The sequence below is a fragment of the Capricornis sumatraensis genome, chromosome 5 (genome assembly GCF_032405125.1).
Source record: "Capricornis sumatraensis isolate serow.1 chromosome 5, serow.2, whole genome shotgun sequence".
Taxonomy (NCBI): Eukaryota; Metazoa; Chordata; class Mammalia; order Artiodactyla; family Bovidae; genus Capricornis; species Capricornis sumatraensis.
Window position 1 is genome coordinate 65,462,617 of NC_091073.1, and position 18,142 is coordinate 65,480,758.

General features: G+C 41.1%; 1 protein-coding gene across 1 annotated transcript in view; it reads left to right on the forward strand.

Annotated features, from left to right (window-relative positions):
• Positions 1–18,142, forward strand: part of AOAH (acyloxyacyl hydrolase) — a 203,006-nt gene that overhangs the window by 59,752 nt on the left and 125,112 nt on the right. The window contains exons 5-6 of the mRNA XM_068973018.1: positions 3,485–3,544; positions 9,399–9,469. Of these exons, the coding sequence (XP_068829119.1) occupies positions 3,485–3,544; positions 9,399–9,469 (131 nt within the window). The remainder of the gene's footprint in view (positions 1–3,484; positions 3,545–9,398; positions 9,470–18,142) is intronic.

Genomic DNA, 18,142 nt, shown 5'->3' on the forward strand with positions numbered 1-18,142 from the left:
CGAAGTTGTAGTTTTCCAGAAGATAGAAGCGTGGTCCTCGTTCTTTAGAAACAATGGCTTAAAAATGCTAGGTTTTTTTTCACCAACAGTGGAAAATGCTACCAAGGTAAGAACAATTATCTTCATTTTCATGTTGATTACAATTTGCCCCCTTTGTCTGTCTTTAAGACAAGCAAACAAATAGCTTTAACAGATGTCTTTGAGTCTTTACATCCAATTTTACAGATAGCAGAGATTTGGAGGTTATATCATTTAACCATGGCAGTCTGCAAACAGAGCACGTGGTCCAAGTCTCTGAGTTCCAGCACATTTTCCACCATTGTCATGCTGTTTTCCAAGAATAAATTAAGTCTGAAATTTTAACACAAGCCAGATAATATCACCAAGGCTCAGGGGAATGGCAAATTTAGCTCCTATGGCATGTGGATGATTTAATGTGAAGGATCACATGGTTGGAAGAGTGCTAGCTCTGTATGCCTAGCACCTTTCCACCTGTGTGGAAATTCATGTAACCCAGGGACAAGCGTAGTCACAAGCATATGATTGATAATGAAAGAAAAGAGAAATATTCATTCAACCAGTCATTTCTATGTGCAATCATTCATTCATTCATTCCACAAGCTCTTCTAAAGTATCTGTGTCGTGCCATGAATTATATATTAGGGATACACATAATCCTTCTCATCAAGGGTTTTGTATCCTGGGAGAGAAGAATGACATCAAACTGGTAAGACTACAATGTAGAAAGTGTTAAGTAGTAATTACTATTATCCTTATTTTATAGATGAGGTAACCGAGGCTTAGCGTAGATAAATAACTTGTCCCAAGTTGCAGACCCAGTAAGTTACTCTGTTCAGATTCAAATGAGACATGTTTGACACAAAAAGCCTTGCTTTTACTCCCACTCTGGGAGATGTTAATGAGTGTGCTAGAAAAGAAAGTTGTTGTTCAGTTTTAAAAGTTTGGGAAGTCTGTAAACTAAATTCCCTGCTGGGAGAGCCATTGCACATATTAGCATATGCAAGGGGTTGAGCCACTTTAGGGTAAGGAGTACCATTTGGAAAGGCATTTCCCAAACATTCAGATGTTGCAGCCAAAGCACACTGCACTATATTGACAAGGATGGGGAAACATGCAGAGAATACGGTACACACAGGATGCTCCAGATCTCAATATAATGTACCTCAACATTTCAGGAGTATGAATTAGACAGGACACAGTCACAGACTGGTCCTTCTCAGGTTCTGTGATGTTAAAGAGTTGAATTCTGGTACACTCAGGAGTAAAGGAAATAAAGAAACATAGTATTATTAGACATGAGTTTCTACAGGGAATAACTTTGAGTGATCAAGTTCTCTGCTATCAATTATAGCAGCAGTAGATTTGAAAATTACAGAAAATGCCTTTTCTTCACATCACACTTTGACAGCAGTGACAAGCTCCCACAAAGGAAGAAGCCCCCTGGGACATAAAATGATGCTTTTAGACATGAAATTTTTTTATTGTCAAGGAGCAGGCATTTATGAGGGGGTTTAGGGGTGGGGAGAAGCTCACTGATCTACTCTTGATCTTTTCTAAAAGTTTATTAGGACAAACTGCTCCTCACTCCCAAATTTAATGACATAAATTCATTTACAAATGGAGCAAAGTTTGAAAGAAGCTGTTCCTGAGGACTTGACTGCCCACTGGAGGTAGTAAATGCATAAATAATTCCAGTGGAAGACAGAAGAGTTAAGAGAAAAGGACAAATGGGGCTTTGAGGCCATTCCTGTTATGTAGGAAGACAAATGGAGGGAACTCCTCTGCTTTTAATTTTTTCATCAAACAGTGGCATGTCTGACCTTTGGGTGGAATTTGCAGTCTGTTATTTTATCTGTGTTCCACTATATCCTACGGTGACTATTTTCCAATACATAGGATTTAGCTTTACCCAAAGCATCTTTTAAAAGCACTCATGATTTCTCTTATGATGGCATTGCACTTTAACTGTGGGAGACAGTGCTGCTCTTGTCAAGCCAAGACCATACACATCTGCCCTCAGCATTCCAGGGGGGACACAGAAGCAGCAATTATGCCCAGCACTAAGGGGTCAGAAGGTAGTTGGCAAAACCCTTGTCACTTCTTCTCCTCCTTTTTCTTCCTTGTCTTTATTCCTCACTAAACATTGGTCTCCCTAGAGAACTGAGCTGGGTTAAAATCAGATCAATTCTCTCAAGGGGATCCAAATGGCCCTTCCTAAAAAGATGTTGCCAGCACCTTCTCTCTGCTTCATCTCACTTCCACTTACTGTGCTTACTGTACCTGTTCCTGGTGCCTCCTTGCCAGAATGGGAATTTCAGGAGACAGGAGTGTCCATTCACCCCCAGATCTCAGGGTCCTCACCACATCCCTGTACTGGGAACAGATCATTTTTAATAAGCAACAGGGCAATGTGTATTGAGTTCTTTTTTTTTTTTTTTAAGCATTTATTGTTGAATTTGTGCTCATTATTGAAAATTTAGGAAAAAGTTATCACCAACTATTATTATGGCATATTTCTTTGCAAGGGCCTTCCCAGGTGGTACGGTGGCAAAGAATCTGCCTGCCAATGCAGGAGACACAGGAGATGCAAGTTCGATCCCTGGGTCCGGAAGATCCCCTGGAGTAGGAAATGACAACCCAGTCCAGTATTCTTGCCTGGAAAATTCCATGAACAGAGGGGCCTGGTGGGCTACAGTCTACAGGGCTTCAAAGTGTCGACTGAGCACACACACGCACACATTTGCAGGATTTTTTTCTTTTCTGTATGTGCAAAATCTGATAACCTATTTTTTCTTTGCTTGGCACAATATCATAAATGTTTTCTTTCACTTTTATTTCTATATCTATTGAGCACTTACAGTGTATTAGAAACTGTGCTAGACGCTATAGATGTTTGAGATGGGCCTCAAATTCAAAGGGATATTTCCAAAGCAGAGAAACAGGGGACCCATAATTAAGGCAGAAGAACACCACCCTCAATGTTGTGGAGAATGAACTTTAAGCTAACAAGGGCTGCCAAAAAGGAAATCATAACAGAAATTTGCACCTCCTGCACTGGGGCTTTCAGACCCAAAGACAAGTCACTGAGCTTGGCATAGCAGGCAAGAAGACAAAGGTTCAGATGGCGTCTCTTTTGGACACTGGCTCTGAGATCTACAGCCAATTTCTTAGCTTTTATGCATCTCAATTTCCTCATCTGTAAAAAGGTCATATCTCTCAGAGATGCTGTGAAGATTAAATAACATAATATTTGCAAAGCACTTAGCATAGCATCTGGCACAAAGCAAATCCCTTATTAAAGAGAGTTATTAACATGAAATTGCTTTCCTGTAAGTTATTTTATCAGAAAGCTATAGAATAATGCATTTATTGCTAAGTGACAAACAAAAAACCTAACTTTGGAAACCCAGAAAAAGAAAAGATGGGATACAAGTTGTAATATTGTCTAACTTTATTTTTATAGGAGGCATGGACATTTACACTTGAGAAGGCCAGACAGATTGTCAAGAAATCTCCAGCTCTGGTAAGCAACTGACAGGCAGAATGCCAGCATTGTCCTTGGCACATTCACCTCCCTCTGGCCTCTGCTCTCCCACTCCGAAGGCCAGGGGCTACTCCTGACACAGGCCCACAACACTCCACAGCTGAATTGGGACTGACGTAGGAATATGAGCCCCGTCCTCTTTTTTTCTCTGTTTTCTCCTCCCTTCTCTCTACAGCTGCATTTCTCACCTTCAGTTGGAGCTGGATAATCCTTAGTTGTGGGTTCTGCCAGGGCATTGTAGGATGTTAGCAGTATCCCTGGCCTCTGTCCGCTAGATGCTACCCGCCTCCCCCATAGTCACCACAACCAAAAATGTCTTCTGGCATTGTCACATATCCTCTGGCACTCACTGTTGAGAATTGCTGCCCTCCAGCAGATGATATTGGAGGAGACTGTAACCGCCTGCTCCATCACTTTCTAAATATGTGACCTAGGCTGAGCCTCAGTTCCCCTATCAGTGAGATAGGGACAATGACAGCATTCCTTTCTCAAAGCTAGGTATCAGGACCTAAGAGAGCCCATGTGTGTAAAGTGCCTAGTATCATACCTGGGACATATCAAGCACTCAACAGATGCTAGCTAAAATCATCACCATTATTATTCTTTTCTCCTAATTTTTCCTTTTTGCAATCATAGTTTTATTCAACAGACAGAATGCTTAGTTCAAACTGGTTATCATTAAGTCAAGTATTTGACTTGGGCCCTGGTGGTCATTCAGCCCCAGATGAAAAGGAAGCAGAAAGGTAAACCTTTGAAGAAGTGTCTCCCCTGATGCTAAGCAGTTCTGGCAGGAAGGAAACATTCATCAGAGATGAGAGGACATGGCCCTCATCCTTGGCTTCTCCCTGCTGGCCCAGCTTATCCTTCACCTGATGCAATACATTCAAAGTAGTATTGATTTGGCAACATGGAAATAAAGGGGAGGAAAATTCCTTGTGGCTCAGCCTGCCAGATTTAGCAAATAAAAACGGAGGATTAAATTTGAATTTCAAATAAATAATGAATAATTTTTAGTATAAGTATGTCCAGCACAATATTTTATTTGGCAACCCTACTTGAGGGGGGCACATGGGTTTTGATGTACAAGTCTGATACATGTTGAATGATAGCATGAAGACATTTCTACACAATCGATTAAGCAATCATAATGCCTGCATCGTCAATTATTACTTAATTCAGTGAGTAATTAAAGGCCAACCGTAACTGGTTCAATTAATCCGCTTAAGACATTGAACAAGAAATTGAAGCTTCACATGAAACCTTGACCACCACCTTCAGAATTCTAAACAGACTGGAGAATAATACCATTTTTCTTTTAATTCTCCTCAATATGCATCTACAAATTTATTCTCAGAGCCTTGTTTACTTCACTAGCACAAACTGCCTTGGCATTGACTCAAAGGCTAATTAGGACTTTACAATTTTTCATTTCTGTCACCAAAATTGCCAGCATAATTCATGGGGCAGGATTCCAATCATGCCTTGCAAGAAGCCAAAAAAAAAAAAAAAAGTCAACTGAACAATTCAGCAATAAAAAAAAGCTCCTCAAAAATATCCTCCAATTTATTTACTCTCTGAATTAAAGCTATCAAAGAAAAAATAATCAGGAAATGCAAATAAGAATCTTTTAAAAACTGCTCAGAGGATATTGCCTGCAATTAATTCCATTGTGATGGCTGATGTAACTGTAGACCTAGCCAAAATGCAGAGAAACACACAGTAGGTTGCATATCATTTCAGCATAACCTGTCAGAAAATCCAGACTGGGGAAGAGTTAAGTGTTGTGGCTGGGGAGCCGGGTCGGGGGGTGGAGGGGGAGGTCTTCGTGGATTTGGCAGATACTGAGCATCTAAATGTTTAGAATACTTGAGTTATGTCCTCAGTTTGTCCCCACAAAAATGCCTAAAAGGAGCTAGCATATTTTTGTTATCAACCCCATTTTACAGATAAGAAAACTAAGAATCAGATAGGTTAAGTAATTTCCTCATTCCACATAGCTTGTAATTAAGAAACTCATCATTTAAGTCCAGGTTTAGCTTCTGCCCAGTTTCTAACCTTTCCACCATTACAATAGCTTTCAACCAGACCTCCTCAGTACTGAATTTCAGGAAGCACCATTCACATCACAGGCTGTGTGACTATTAAAATTGTGCAGTGTACAATCTGTACAGCTGAACCCGATGTCCCTGATGGTAAACCTACTTATCCAATAGAACCATCTGGAAAGACTTTAAAAATTGCCACTGTTCAGATTCACCCTGGGCTTCCCAGGTGACTCAGTGGTAAAGAAGCTACCTGCCAAGCCGGAGACACAGCTTCAATCCTTGGGTTGGGAAGATCCCCTGGAGGAAGAAATGGCAACCCACTCCAGTATTCTTGCCTGGGAAATCCCATGGACAGAGAGGCCTGGCAGGCTATGGTCCATAGGGTTACAAAGAGTCAGACATGACTGAAGCAACTTAGCACACATACAAATTCAAGTAAAATAATATATGACAATGGTCTAAAAGTACTATATCACTCAGAAATTCAATTTTAAGTTGGTTATGTACAGAAGGGGGCTTCTCTGGTCGCTCAGATGGTAAAGAATCTGCCTTCAATGCAGAAGAGAAGTTATGCTCCCCCTTTGAGCCTCTATTTTACCCCATTCACCACATTCTCTTTTATTTAACCTCTGCTTATTGTTCTGTATTCATTTAACATCATGGGGTGTGCAAAGCTCCAGATGCAAATAGAAGTTGGCTAAATAGATGGGAAAAATGAAAATGCTGCCTGAACCCTATGCCCCAGGACAGCCCAGATTTGAGACTTTCATTTTAGATGGGATTACATACAGCCAGATGTGCTGTTTTAAATCCATCTCTGAGATAATAACAGCCCCCATTCTGCCTCTGTCTAGTAAGGTTTGAATTGAAAGGAAGGTGCTGTCAAATATGCAAGTGAGGGTCTCTGCAGTGTGCTCTGTGTCCATCTAAATTCCCTTTGCAAGTTTGTAAGAAGACGTTAGTCCTTCCCATACCATGTGATGAAAAGGCTGGATGATCAAAACATCTGTCTTAACAGAAGGAGTTCTGGGGATCCCTGGACAAGTTACATCACCTTCTGCCTACATCCTAGATTCAATTTCTGCACAAGGAATGTCAAAGACAGCTGCAGTCTTCAGGCTGAATTTCAACAGTGAACAGCTGTGCATTTTATTCCATTGTATCTCCTGTGTAGTAATGATCAGCCTGTCCTTATAAAATGTTTGATGTATTGGTTATCATCTGTGTTAAAATCTGCATTGCCATTAGGTTAATTAGACCAAGGCCTTCAGACAAAGTAAATATAAAAAGAAGTAACTCAAACTTTCAAATGCAACCTGACTCTGGATCTTAGAATGTGTTTTTACCAATTGGCACCCATGTTATGGTATAATCGCATGCCAGAGTGTGTTTCACAGTATGTCTACACTGCCCAGCTCACTCAGTTACCAGTTCTCCAAACATCCCATCTCTGTACCCCGATCCCCCTCCTCCCGCCTTCCATCAGTGGTTCCCAACCAGAGGCAATGCTGTCCCCCATCACCTCTCCTGGGGACATTTGGCAACAATTGGAGACATTTGGGGGCTACTGACTAAGCAGCTAGATGCCAGATACACTGCTAAATAGCCTACAATGCACAGGACAGCCCACAACAAATCATTATTCAACCCTGAATGGCAATAGTGCTGAGGTTAGAAAGCCCATGACCAGGCCTTAGAGTCTTTATCTGCCAATGGGTTTCTCTGTCCCTTCTTGCTTCCTCCAGGCTTTCATGTCTCCTCCAGAGATGTCTTTCTGAAATGCAATGTGATCTCTCCCAGGATTCCCCACTGCCCTCAAGACAGAACATGATGCAGCCTTCCAGGCTCATCCTAATGTGTCCTTCCTTCCATGTCCACTGCATTCTCCTGGCTCCTTATGCTCCAGCCAGGTTGAAATGTCCTGCAAGATGCCAGTCCCACTCATATGCCCACAGCCCTGTGCCAGGTGCTTCCTCTGCTTTTCTGGCTTTGGTGTGGACTCCAACTACCTGGGACATTTTTAAAATACAGATTCTGATTCAACAGGTCAACTGTGTGGCCAGAGGCTCTTAGTCCTAAAGTTCCTGGATGACATCCAATGCTTCTGCTTTGTGATCACACTTTCTTCAGCCAGAGTCTAGAGCAGTGGTTCTCAAACCTTAGTGAGCATCAGAATGACTTGGAGCTATGAAAACACAAATTTCCAGGCCTTCCCCAGGCTTTCTGAGTCAGTAGATTGTGGTGGAGCCCACGAATTACATTTGTAGCCAAGTCTGCAAACTGCCTTTGAGTTGAAAAGCCTGGAGCATCTGTCTCTTCCTTTCTCGCCTGCCTCCTCCTCCAGTTCCTAGAAAGCCATATTAATGCCTGGACCACGGCAGCCCTCACAGAGCATGCTAAGAGCTGGGATTATCCACCCCTGTGCTCCACTAGACAGTAAGCTCCATGATGACAAGGACAGCCTCTTCTGTTTCCACCTCTTGCATTTAGTTGAGGGCACTAGTCAGGATTGTTCCTCATTCTAGAAAGTTGTACAAAGATCACAAAGATCCTTAAACATCTCATTTGTAGCCAGAAAAGGTTACTTGTCTGCCTTTGCTAGGGTCAGAATACTGACAACTGTTAGTAGCACTCACAGCCACCTGAAGGACTCTCTAGGTTGGTGAGAATTACCACATGCTTCCCCGCTATCCAAAAGTAGACCATTCCTATGAAGTCTTTCCTAAGGCTAAGCAGCAGCTACCTTAGGACTCATCTTGCTAACAGATGCACACAATAAGTGGAGATCAAGCACAAAAGCTCACAGACATGGTTCAAAGCTATGGCTGCCTGATACTGAAGTGTTCAGCGTGGTTTCTGGGGAAGGAGCTGGGCGGGGCCCCTCCCAGTACTCGGGGTTGCTCCTGCAGAACAGATGATGAACACTATTTTTGCTTTTCACTTTTTTTTTTCCTAGTTTTTATGAACGTGAAAACTCTTCGGATTTCTTTCAGTTCATGAAAATAGATACTAACGTAGGTCTTTCATCGAATCAAGGTGGCATGAAGTAAACGTTAAAAAAGCAGGAGATACCTGTCTCCCTTTCTCTTTTTGTTGATAAATGCCAGTTCCTGACTTTTTCTACCCAGTTGTTTTTCCTTTTGTCTGTGAAAAGCATCATAGGAACTGCAATACGTCTAAAAGCACTGTTTAATTTTTTTTTAAAAAAAGAAAAAAAGCCAGGGTGTTTAATTTATCCCCCAGCTAGAGTCTTATGTAAACTGCTGTCTGAAATCCCTTTGTTCAGGAAACTCTGGGGGCTTCATCTGCACCCCTTCAACCCCTCCACGCCCCAGGGAAGGGGCCTTCCTTCTTCCTAAGCCATCTCTCCTGTTAGTCTTTATTTTATCTCTTAACAGGATGGAATTATCTTATTTGAAAACAGTCTTTATTTTCCAAATCCTTTTTTAAAGCCACTGAAGATAGTGAGGAGAAGAATGCTGTCTGAGTAGAATGGACCAAGATGGGCCTCTTCTTTTGGGAAGAGCTGGAAAAGACAAGAGGATGGGACTACCTGGCTGGGGAAAGGGAGACCTTCAAGCTCAAGAGCCAGCACACAGGTGCAATGAATTTGGAGTGTGGGGACAGGAACAAGGGGTAAATTGAGTTAAGTAATATGGCCCAGATTCAGGAGAAAGAAGAGTCCAGAAATTCAAAATGTGGAGCCAAGAAGAGAGGACGTACCTTTAGAAACTGGAGAACCATTCCTTGAAATAAATAACTCTTTCTGTTTTTGCTTTTCTCTCCAGAAGTACTCCAGAAGTGGTTCTGATATTTGTTCACTCCCATTTTTGGCCAAGATCTGTCAGAAGATTAAACTGTATGTATATGAATGCTCCCTCCTGAGCACTAACAGGGGAAAGCATCTTTAGTGGTTTCTGTTTTCTAATGATGAAAATAATCTTCAAGTTAAAAGGCATCTTTCTGAAGGTGAAAGTGTTTCTTGCTCATGACTTGTATAGAAACTAGAAGACGAATTAGCTTAGAACAAATCATTTTGGAAATATACTGAATACCAGCATCTTTGAACCTCCAAGCCTGACTTACAGTCCTGGGCTGAAACACAGCCTTCCTGCTCACACTGGAGCAGGACAGCCCCTCCTTGGTGTGTAAGATCCGGACGAGGTCAGCCACCCATCATGATGAGGACTCTTTGAGCATCTTTAGTGCAAGGCACTCATGAGGCTGGAAAAGGACCTCTGTTTTCAAGAGCGCAACCTATTACCTAAAAATAGCGCTAATATTATGAACAGGGTGCCAAATGCAGGGATACTGTCCAGAGTTCCCAAGCCCTCCTGTCTCAGTTTATTTATTTTTTTTTTTATTTATTTTTTTTATTTTTTTTAAATTTTATTTATTTATTTTTTTTAAAAAATTTTAAAATCTTTAATTTTTACATGTGTTCCCAAACATGAACCCCCCTCCCACCTCCCTCCCCAACATCTCAGTGAGTCATCCCCATGCACCAACCCCAAGCATGCTGTATCCTGCGTCAGACATAGACTGGCAATTCAATTCTTACATGATAGTATACATGATAGAATGCCATTCTCCAAAATCATCCCACCCTCTCCCTCTCCCTCTGAGTCCAAAAGTCCGTTATACACAGCTGTGTCTTTTTTCCTGTCTTGCATACAGGGTCGTCATTGCCATCTTTCTAAATTCCATATATATGTGTTAGTATACTGTATTGGTGTTTTTCTTTCTGGCTTACTTCACTCTGTATAATCGGCTCCAGTTTCATCCATCTCAACAGAACTGATTCAAATGTATTCTTTTTAATGGCTGAGTAATACTCCATTGTGTATATGTACCACAGCTTTCTTATCCATTCATCTGCTGATGGACATCTAGGTTGTTTCCATGTCCTGGCTATTATAAACAGTGCTGCGATGAACATTGGGGTACATGTGTCTCTTTCAATTCTGGTTTCCTCGGTGTGTATGCCCAGCAGTGGGATTGCTGGGTCATAAGGTAGTTCTATTTGCAATTTTTTAAGGAATCTCCACACTGTTCTCCATAGTGGCTGTACTAGTTTGCATTCCCACCAACAGTGTAGGACGGTTCCCTTTTCTCCACACCCTCTCCAGCATTTATTGCTTGCAGATTTTTGGATCGCAGCCATTCTGACTGGTGTGAAGTGGTACCTCATTGTGGTTTTGATTTGCATTTCTCTGATAATGAGTGATGTTGAGCATCTTTTCATGTGTTTGTTAGCCATCTGTATGTCTTCTTTGGAGAAATGTCTATTTAGTTCTTTGGCCCATTTTTTGATTGGGTCGTTTATTTTTCTGGAATTGAGCTGCATAAGTTGCTTGTAGATTTTTGAGATTAGTTGTTTGTCAGTTGCTTCATTTGCTATTATTTTCTCCCATTCAGAAGGCTGTCTTTTCACCTTGCTTATAGTTTCCTTTGTTGTGCAGAAGCTTTTAATTTTAATTAGATCCCATTTGTTTATTTTTGCTTTTATTTCCAGAATTCTGGGAGGTGGATCATAGAGGATCCTGCTGTGATGTATGTCTGAGAGTGTTTTGCCTATGTTCTCCTCTAGGAGTTTTATAGTTTCTGGTCTTACATTTAGATCTTTAATCCATTTTGAGTTTATTTTTGTGTGCGGTGTTAGAAAGTGATCTAGTTTCATTCTTTTACAAGTGGTTGACCAGTTTTCCCAGCACCACTTGTTAAAGAGATTGTCTTTACTCCATTGTATATTTTTGCCTCCTTTGTCAAAGATAAGGTGTCCATATGTGTGTGGATTTATCTCTGGGCTTTCTGTTTTGTTCCATTGATCTATATGTCTGTCTTTATGCCAGTACCATACTGTTTTGATGACTGTGGCTTTGTAGTATAGCCTGAAGTCAGGCAAGTTGATTCCTCCAGTTCCATTCTTCTTTCTCAAGATTGCTTTGGCAATTCGAGGTTTTTTGTATTTCCATACAAATCTTGAAATTATTTGTTCTAGTTCTGTGAAAAATATGGCTGGTAGCTTGATAGGGATTGCATTGAATTTGTAAATTGCTTTGGGTAGTATACTCATTTTCACTATATTGATTCTTCCAATCCATGAACATGGTATATTTCTCCATCTATTAGTGTCCTCTTTGATTTCTTTCATCAGTGTTTTATAGTTTTCTATATATAGGTCTTTAGTTTCTTTGGGTAGATATATTCCTAAGTATTTTATTCTTTTCATTGCAATGGTGAATGGAATTGTTTCCTTAATTTCTTTTTCTACTTTCTCATTATTAGTGTATAGGAATGCAAGGGATTTCTGTGTGTTGATTTTATATCCTGCAACTTTACTATATTCATTGATGAGCTCTAGTAATTTTCTGGTGGAGTCTTTAGGGTTTTCCATGTAGAGGATCATGTCGTCTGCAAACAGTGAGAGTTTTACTTCTTCTTTTCCAATTTGGATTCCTTTGATTTCTTTTTCTGCTCTGATTGCTGTGGCCAAAACTTCCAGAACTATGTTGAATAGTAGCGGTGAAAGTGGACACCCTTGTCTTGTTCCTGACTTTAGGGGAAATGCTTTCAATTTTTCACCATTGAGGATAATGTTTGCTGTGGGTTTGTCATATATAGCTTTTATTATGTTGAGGTATGTTCCTTCTATTCCTGCTTTCTGGAGAGTTTTTATCATAAATGGATGTTGAATTTTGTCAAAGGCCTTCTCTGCATCTATTGAGATAATCATATGGTTTTTATTTTTCAATTTGTTAATGTGGTGAATTACATTGATTGATTTGCGGATATTGAAGAATCCTTGCATCCCTGGGATAAAGCCCACTCGGTCATGGTGTATGATCTTTTTAATGTGTTGTTGGATTCTGATTGCTAGAATTTTGTTGAGGATTTTTGCATCTATGTTCATCAGTGATATTGGCCTGTAGTTTTCTTTTTTTGTGACATCTTTGTCAGGTTTTGGTATTAGGGTGATGGTGGCCTCATAGAATGAGTTTGGAAGTTTACCTTCCTCTGCAATTTTCTGGAAGAGTTTGAGTAGGATAGGTGTTAGCTCTTCTCGAAATTTTTGGTAGAATTCAGCTGTGAAGCCGTCTGGACCTGGGCTTTTGTTTGCTGGAAGATTTCTGATTACAGTTTCAATTTCCGTGCTTGTGATGGGTCTGTTAAGATTTTCTATTTCTTCCTGGTTCAGTTTTGGAAAATTGTACTTTTCTAAGAATTTGTCCATTTCTTCCACGTTGTCCATTTTATTGGCATACAACTGCTGATAGTAGTCTCTTATGATCCTTTGTATTTCTGTGTTGTCTGTTGTGATCTCTCCATTTTCATTTCTAATTTTATTGATTTGATTTTTCTCTCTTTGCTTCTTGATGAGTCTGGCTAGTGGTTTGTCAATTTTATTTATCCTTTCAAAGAACCAGCTTTTGGCTTTGTTGATTTTTGCTATGGTCTCTTTTGTTTCTTTAGCATTTATTTCTGCCCTAATTTTTAAGATTTCTTTCCTTCTACTAACTCTGGGGTTCTCCAATTCTTCCTTTTCTAGTTGCTTTAGTTGTAGAGTTAGGTTATTTATTTGACTTTTTTCTTGTTTCTTGAGGTATGCCTGTATTGCTATGAACTTTCCTCTTAGCACTGCTTTTATAGTGTCCCACAGGTTTTGGGTTGTTGTGTTTTCATTTTCATTAGTTTCTATGCATATTTTGATTTCTTTTTTGATTTCTTCTGTGATTTGTTGGTTATTCAGAAGTGTGTTGTTCAACCTCCATATGTTGGAATTTTTAGTAGTTTTTCTCCTGTAATTGAGATCTAATCTTAATGCATTATGGTCAGAAAAGATGCTTGGAATGATTTCGATTTTTTTGAATTTATCAAGTTTAGATTTGTGGCCCAGGATGTGATCTATCCTGGAGAAGGTTCCATGAGCACTTGAAAAAAAGGTGAAATTCGTTGTTTTGGGGTGAAATGTCCTATAGATATCAATTAGGTCTAACTGATCTAATGTATCATTTAAAGTTTGCGTTTCTTTGTTAATTTTCTGTTTAGTTGATCTGTCCATAGGTGTGAGTGGGGTATTAAAGTCTCCCACTATTATTGTGTTATTGTTGATTTCCCCTTTCATACTTGTTAGCATTTGTCTTACATATTGCAGTGCTCCTATATTGGGTGCATATATATTTATAATTGTTATATCTTCTTCTTGGATTGATCCTTTGATCATTATGTAGTGGCCTTCTTTGTCTCTTTTCACAGCCTTTGTTTTAAAGTCTATTTTATCGGATATGAGTATTGCCACTCCTGCTTTCTTTTGGTCTCTATTTGCGTGGTATATCTTTTTCCAGCCCTTCACTTTCAGTCTGTATGTGTCCCTTGTTTTGAGGTGGGTCTCTTGTAAGCAGCATATAGAGGGGTCTTGTTTTTGTATCCATTCGGCCAGTCTTTGCCTTTTGGTTGGGGCGTTCAACCCATTTACGTTTAAGGTAATTATTGATAAGTATGATCCAGTTACCATTTACTTTATTGTTTTGGGTTCGGGTTTATACACCCTTTTCGTGTTTCCTGTCTAGAGAATATCCTTTAGAATTTGTTGGAGAGCTGGTTTGGTGTTGCTGAATTCTCTCAGCTTTTGCTTGTCTGTAAAGCTTTTGATTTCTCCTTCATATTTGAATGAGATCCTTGCTGGGTACAGTAATCTGGGCTGTAGGTTATTGTCTTTCATCACTTTAAGTATGTCTTGCCATTCCCTCCTGGCCTGAAGAGTTTCTATTGAAAGATCAGCTGTTATCCTTATGGGAATCCCCTTGTGTGTTATTTGTTGTTTTTCCCTTGCTGCTTTTAATATTTGTTCTTTGTGTTTGATCTTTGTTAATTTGATTAATATGTGTCTTGGGGTGTTTCGCCTTGGGTTTATCCTGTTTGGAACTCTCTGTGTTTCTTGGACTTGGGAGATTATTTCCTTCCCCATTTTAGGGAAGTTTTCAACTATTATCTCCTCAAGGATTTTCTCATGATCTTTCTTTCTGTCTTCTTCTTCTGGGACTCCTATAATTCGAATGTTGGAGCGTTTCATATTGTCCTGGAGGTCTCTGAGATTGTCCTCATTTCTTTTAATTCGTTTTTCTTGTTTCCTCTCTGAATCATTTATTTCTACCATTCTATCTTCTATTTCACTAATCCTATCTTCTGCCTCCGTTATTCTACTATTTGTTGCCTCCAGAGTGTTTCTGATCTCATTTATTGCGTTATTCATTATATTTTGACTCTTTTTTATTTCTTCTAGGTCCTTGTTAAACCTTTCTTGCATCTTCTCAATCCTTGTCTCTAGGCTATTTATCTGTGATTCCATTTTGATTTCAAGATTTTGGATCATTTTCACTATCAATATTCGGAATTCCTTCTCAGGTAGATTCCCTACTTCTTCCTCTTTGGTTTGGTTTGGTGGGCAACTCTCCTGTTCCTTTACCTGCTGAGTATTCCTCTGTCTCTTCATCTTGGTTATATTGCTGCGTTTGGGGTGGCCTTTTTATATTCTGGTAATTTGTGGAGTTCCCTTTATTATGGAGCTTCCTCACTGTGGGTGGGGTTCTATCAGTGGCTTGTCAAGGTTTCCTGGTTAGGGAGGCTTGTGTTGGAGTTCTGGTGGGTGGAGCTGGGTTTCTTCTCTCTGGAGTGCAGTGGAGTGACCAGTAATGGGTTATGAGACATCAAAGGTTTTGGAATAATTTTGAGCTGCCTGTATATTGAAGCTCAGGGGAGTGTTCCTGTGTTGCTGGAGAATTTGAGTGGTATGTCTTGTTTTGGAACTTGTTGGCCCTTGGGTGGAGCTTGGTTTCAGTGTAGGTATGAAGGCATTTGATGAGCTCCTATTGCTTAATGTTCCGTGAATTCAAGAGTTCTCTAATGTTTTCAGGCTTTGGATTTAAGCCTCCTGCTTCTGGTCTTCAGTTTTATTTTTACAGTAGCCTCTAGACTTCTCCATCTATACAGCACCGATGATAAAACATCTAGGTTAAAGACGAAAAGTTTCTCCGCATTGAGGGACACTCAGAGAGGTTCACTGAGTTACAAGGAGAAGAGAAGATGGAGCGGGTAGTTAGAGGTAACTGGAATGAGATGTGGTGAGATCAAAAGAGGAGAGAGCAAGCTAGCCAGTAGTCACTTCCTTATGTGCGCTCTATAGTCTGGACCGCTCAGAGGTATTTACGGAGTTATACGGGTAAGAGGAGAGGGAGGAAGTAGACAGAGGTGACCAGGAGGATAAGAGAGAGGAATGAGAAGGAGAGAGACAAATCCTGCCAGTAACCAGTTCCTTAGGTGTTCTCCACCGTCTGGAACACACAGAGATTCACAGAGTTGGATAGAGAAGAGATGGGGGAGAAAAGAGACAGAGGCCACCTGGTGGAGGAAAAGGAGAGTCCAAAGGAGGAGAGAGTGGTCAAGCCTGTAATCTCGCTCTCAGGTAAACTTGGGTAGTGAAGTTTGGGTTTTTAAATGTACGAAATTGACAACAAAAACCCTAAGAGCAAAGATTAAAAATCTAGAGTAGAGGTTGGACTTTCAAAAATACAATATTAAAGAAAAGAAGCAGAAGGAAAAAGGAGGAAAGAAAGATAGAAAAAAAAAAAAACCAAGAATTATTAAAAAACAAACAAACAAAAAAAACAAAACAAAACAAAAAACCCAAAAAACAAAAAAACCACCGAGAACCATCCAAAGGCTATATATTGTGTTTGCCTTAAAAAAAAAAAAAAAAATTCTTTTTTTTTTTTTTAAATAGTAATAGTAGGTTATAGTAATAAAAATTAGAGGAGAAATGACTTAACAATTAAAAAAAAGGTTAGAAAAAAAAAAGAAAAAAGAAAAAAAAAAGGAATGATTTTAAAAATAGTAAAAATATATCTGGCCCTTCTCTGATGTTTTGGGCCGTGTGGGATCACTTCCAAGGTGGTTCCCTCTGTTTAACTTCTTCCGTTTGCTGGTTTTTTAGACTCACTAGTTCAGTCGCGCTGTGGGGAGGGGGGAGGGGGGATGCTGCAAACAAATAGCACTGTCGTGTGCACACAGTGTCTCCACCCCACTTGACCTGTCCCTTCTCGTGGCGCACAAACCGCTCCGGCTCTACGATGCTCAGCCGGGAACCGTCTGGGGCCGGCCCTAGGCTGCGTGCACTTCCCCGGTCCAAGCCGCTCAGGTTTGGCGCTCAGGCTGCCCTCAGAGGCACAGATTCAGCTGGGACTGCGCTTTGTGCCCTTCCCAGGTCCGAGTAGCTCAGGAGTTTGGTGAGCGTGATCGCCGCGGCTTGTCACCTTTTCTGCCGCTGCTGCTCAGCTTTCTGGGTGGACCACTGGCGTCCCCCGTGGGGCAGATTGTGACTGTCCAGCACCCCCAGAAGTCTTAGCAAAGAAGCCTGCTTGCAGTTAGGTAAGTAAAGTCTCTCCGGGTCTGCAATTGCCCCTTTCCAGCCCTTACGGCTCTGGCTGCCTGTCCCCGGCGGGGGATGGTCTGCCGCCGGCTTTTTCCGTTCCGTCCTTTGTTCTGTGCTCGGTCCTGGCGGTGTCTTATGTTCGAGTTTTTTGCGTGGTAGCTGTCCCACAGTCTGGTTTGCTAGCCCAAGTTAGATCGTTCTGGTTGCGCGTGGGGCGTTCCTGCCCGATTCTTACAAAGCACTGCAGCCCGCGCCTCCCGCGTGTCTCTGCCCTGCCCCCACTTCCCAATGGCGGATGCAGGCGTCTGTGCTGCTTTTCCGCTGGGGGAGTTACTGTTGGGCTTGTAATCTCTTGGTCTTAATTATTTCTTTATTTTTCCTTCCTGTTATGTTGCCCTCTGTGTTTCCAAGGCTCTCCACAGACTCGGCAGGGAGAGTGTTTCCTGGTGTTTGGAAACCTCTCTTCTCAAAATTCCCTTCCCGGGACGGGCTTCCCTTCCCGGGACGGAGCTCCCTCCCCACCTCCTTTGTCTCCTTTTTCGTCTTTTATATTTTTTCCTACCTGTTTTTGAAGACAATGGTCTGCTTTTCCGGTTGCCTGATGTCCTCTGCCAGCCTACAGAAGTTGTTTTGTGGAGTTTGCTCGGCGTTGAAATGTTCTTTTGAGGAATTTGTGAGGGAGAAAGTGGTCTTCCCGTCCTATTCCTCCGCCATCTTTATGCTCCTCCCTGTCTCAGTTTAAAATCCCATGCTCCAGCTCACTCTAAGATTGTGCTGGGTGTCATAACTACTGTCCAGAATATTGAAAGATGAAACAGTATCCTGAGAGGAACGTTGGACTAAGAGGCAAAATAGCATAGGTCTCCTTCCACCCAGCTCCTTCTCTTGTCACTGGGGCGGGGCTGCTGCCTGCCACTGTACGGCCACTATTCCCAGGGCCAGATACTGAACTTTCACTGCATTTCTGCATGGAATTCTCATAATTCCATCACTATTCCCATTTTGAAGGTAAGGAAACTGAGTCTTACAGAGGTAATTTTTCCAGGATTTCTTTCCCGTGGTTAAGCCTCTGCTTCCACTGCTGAGGGCATGGGTTTGATCCTT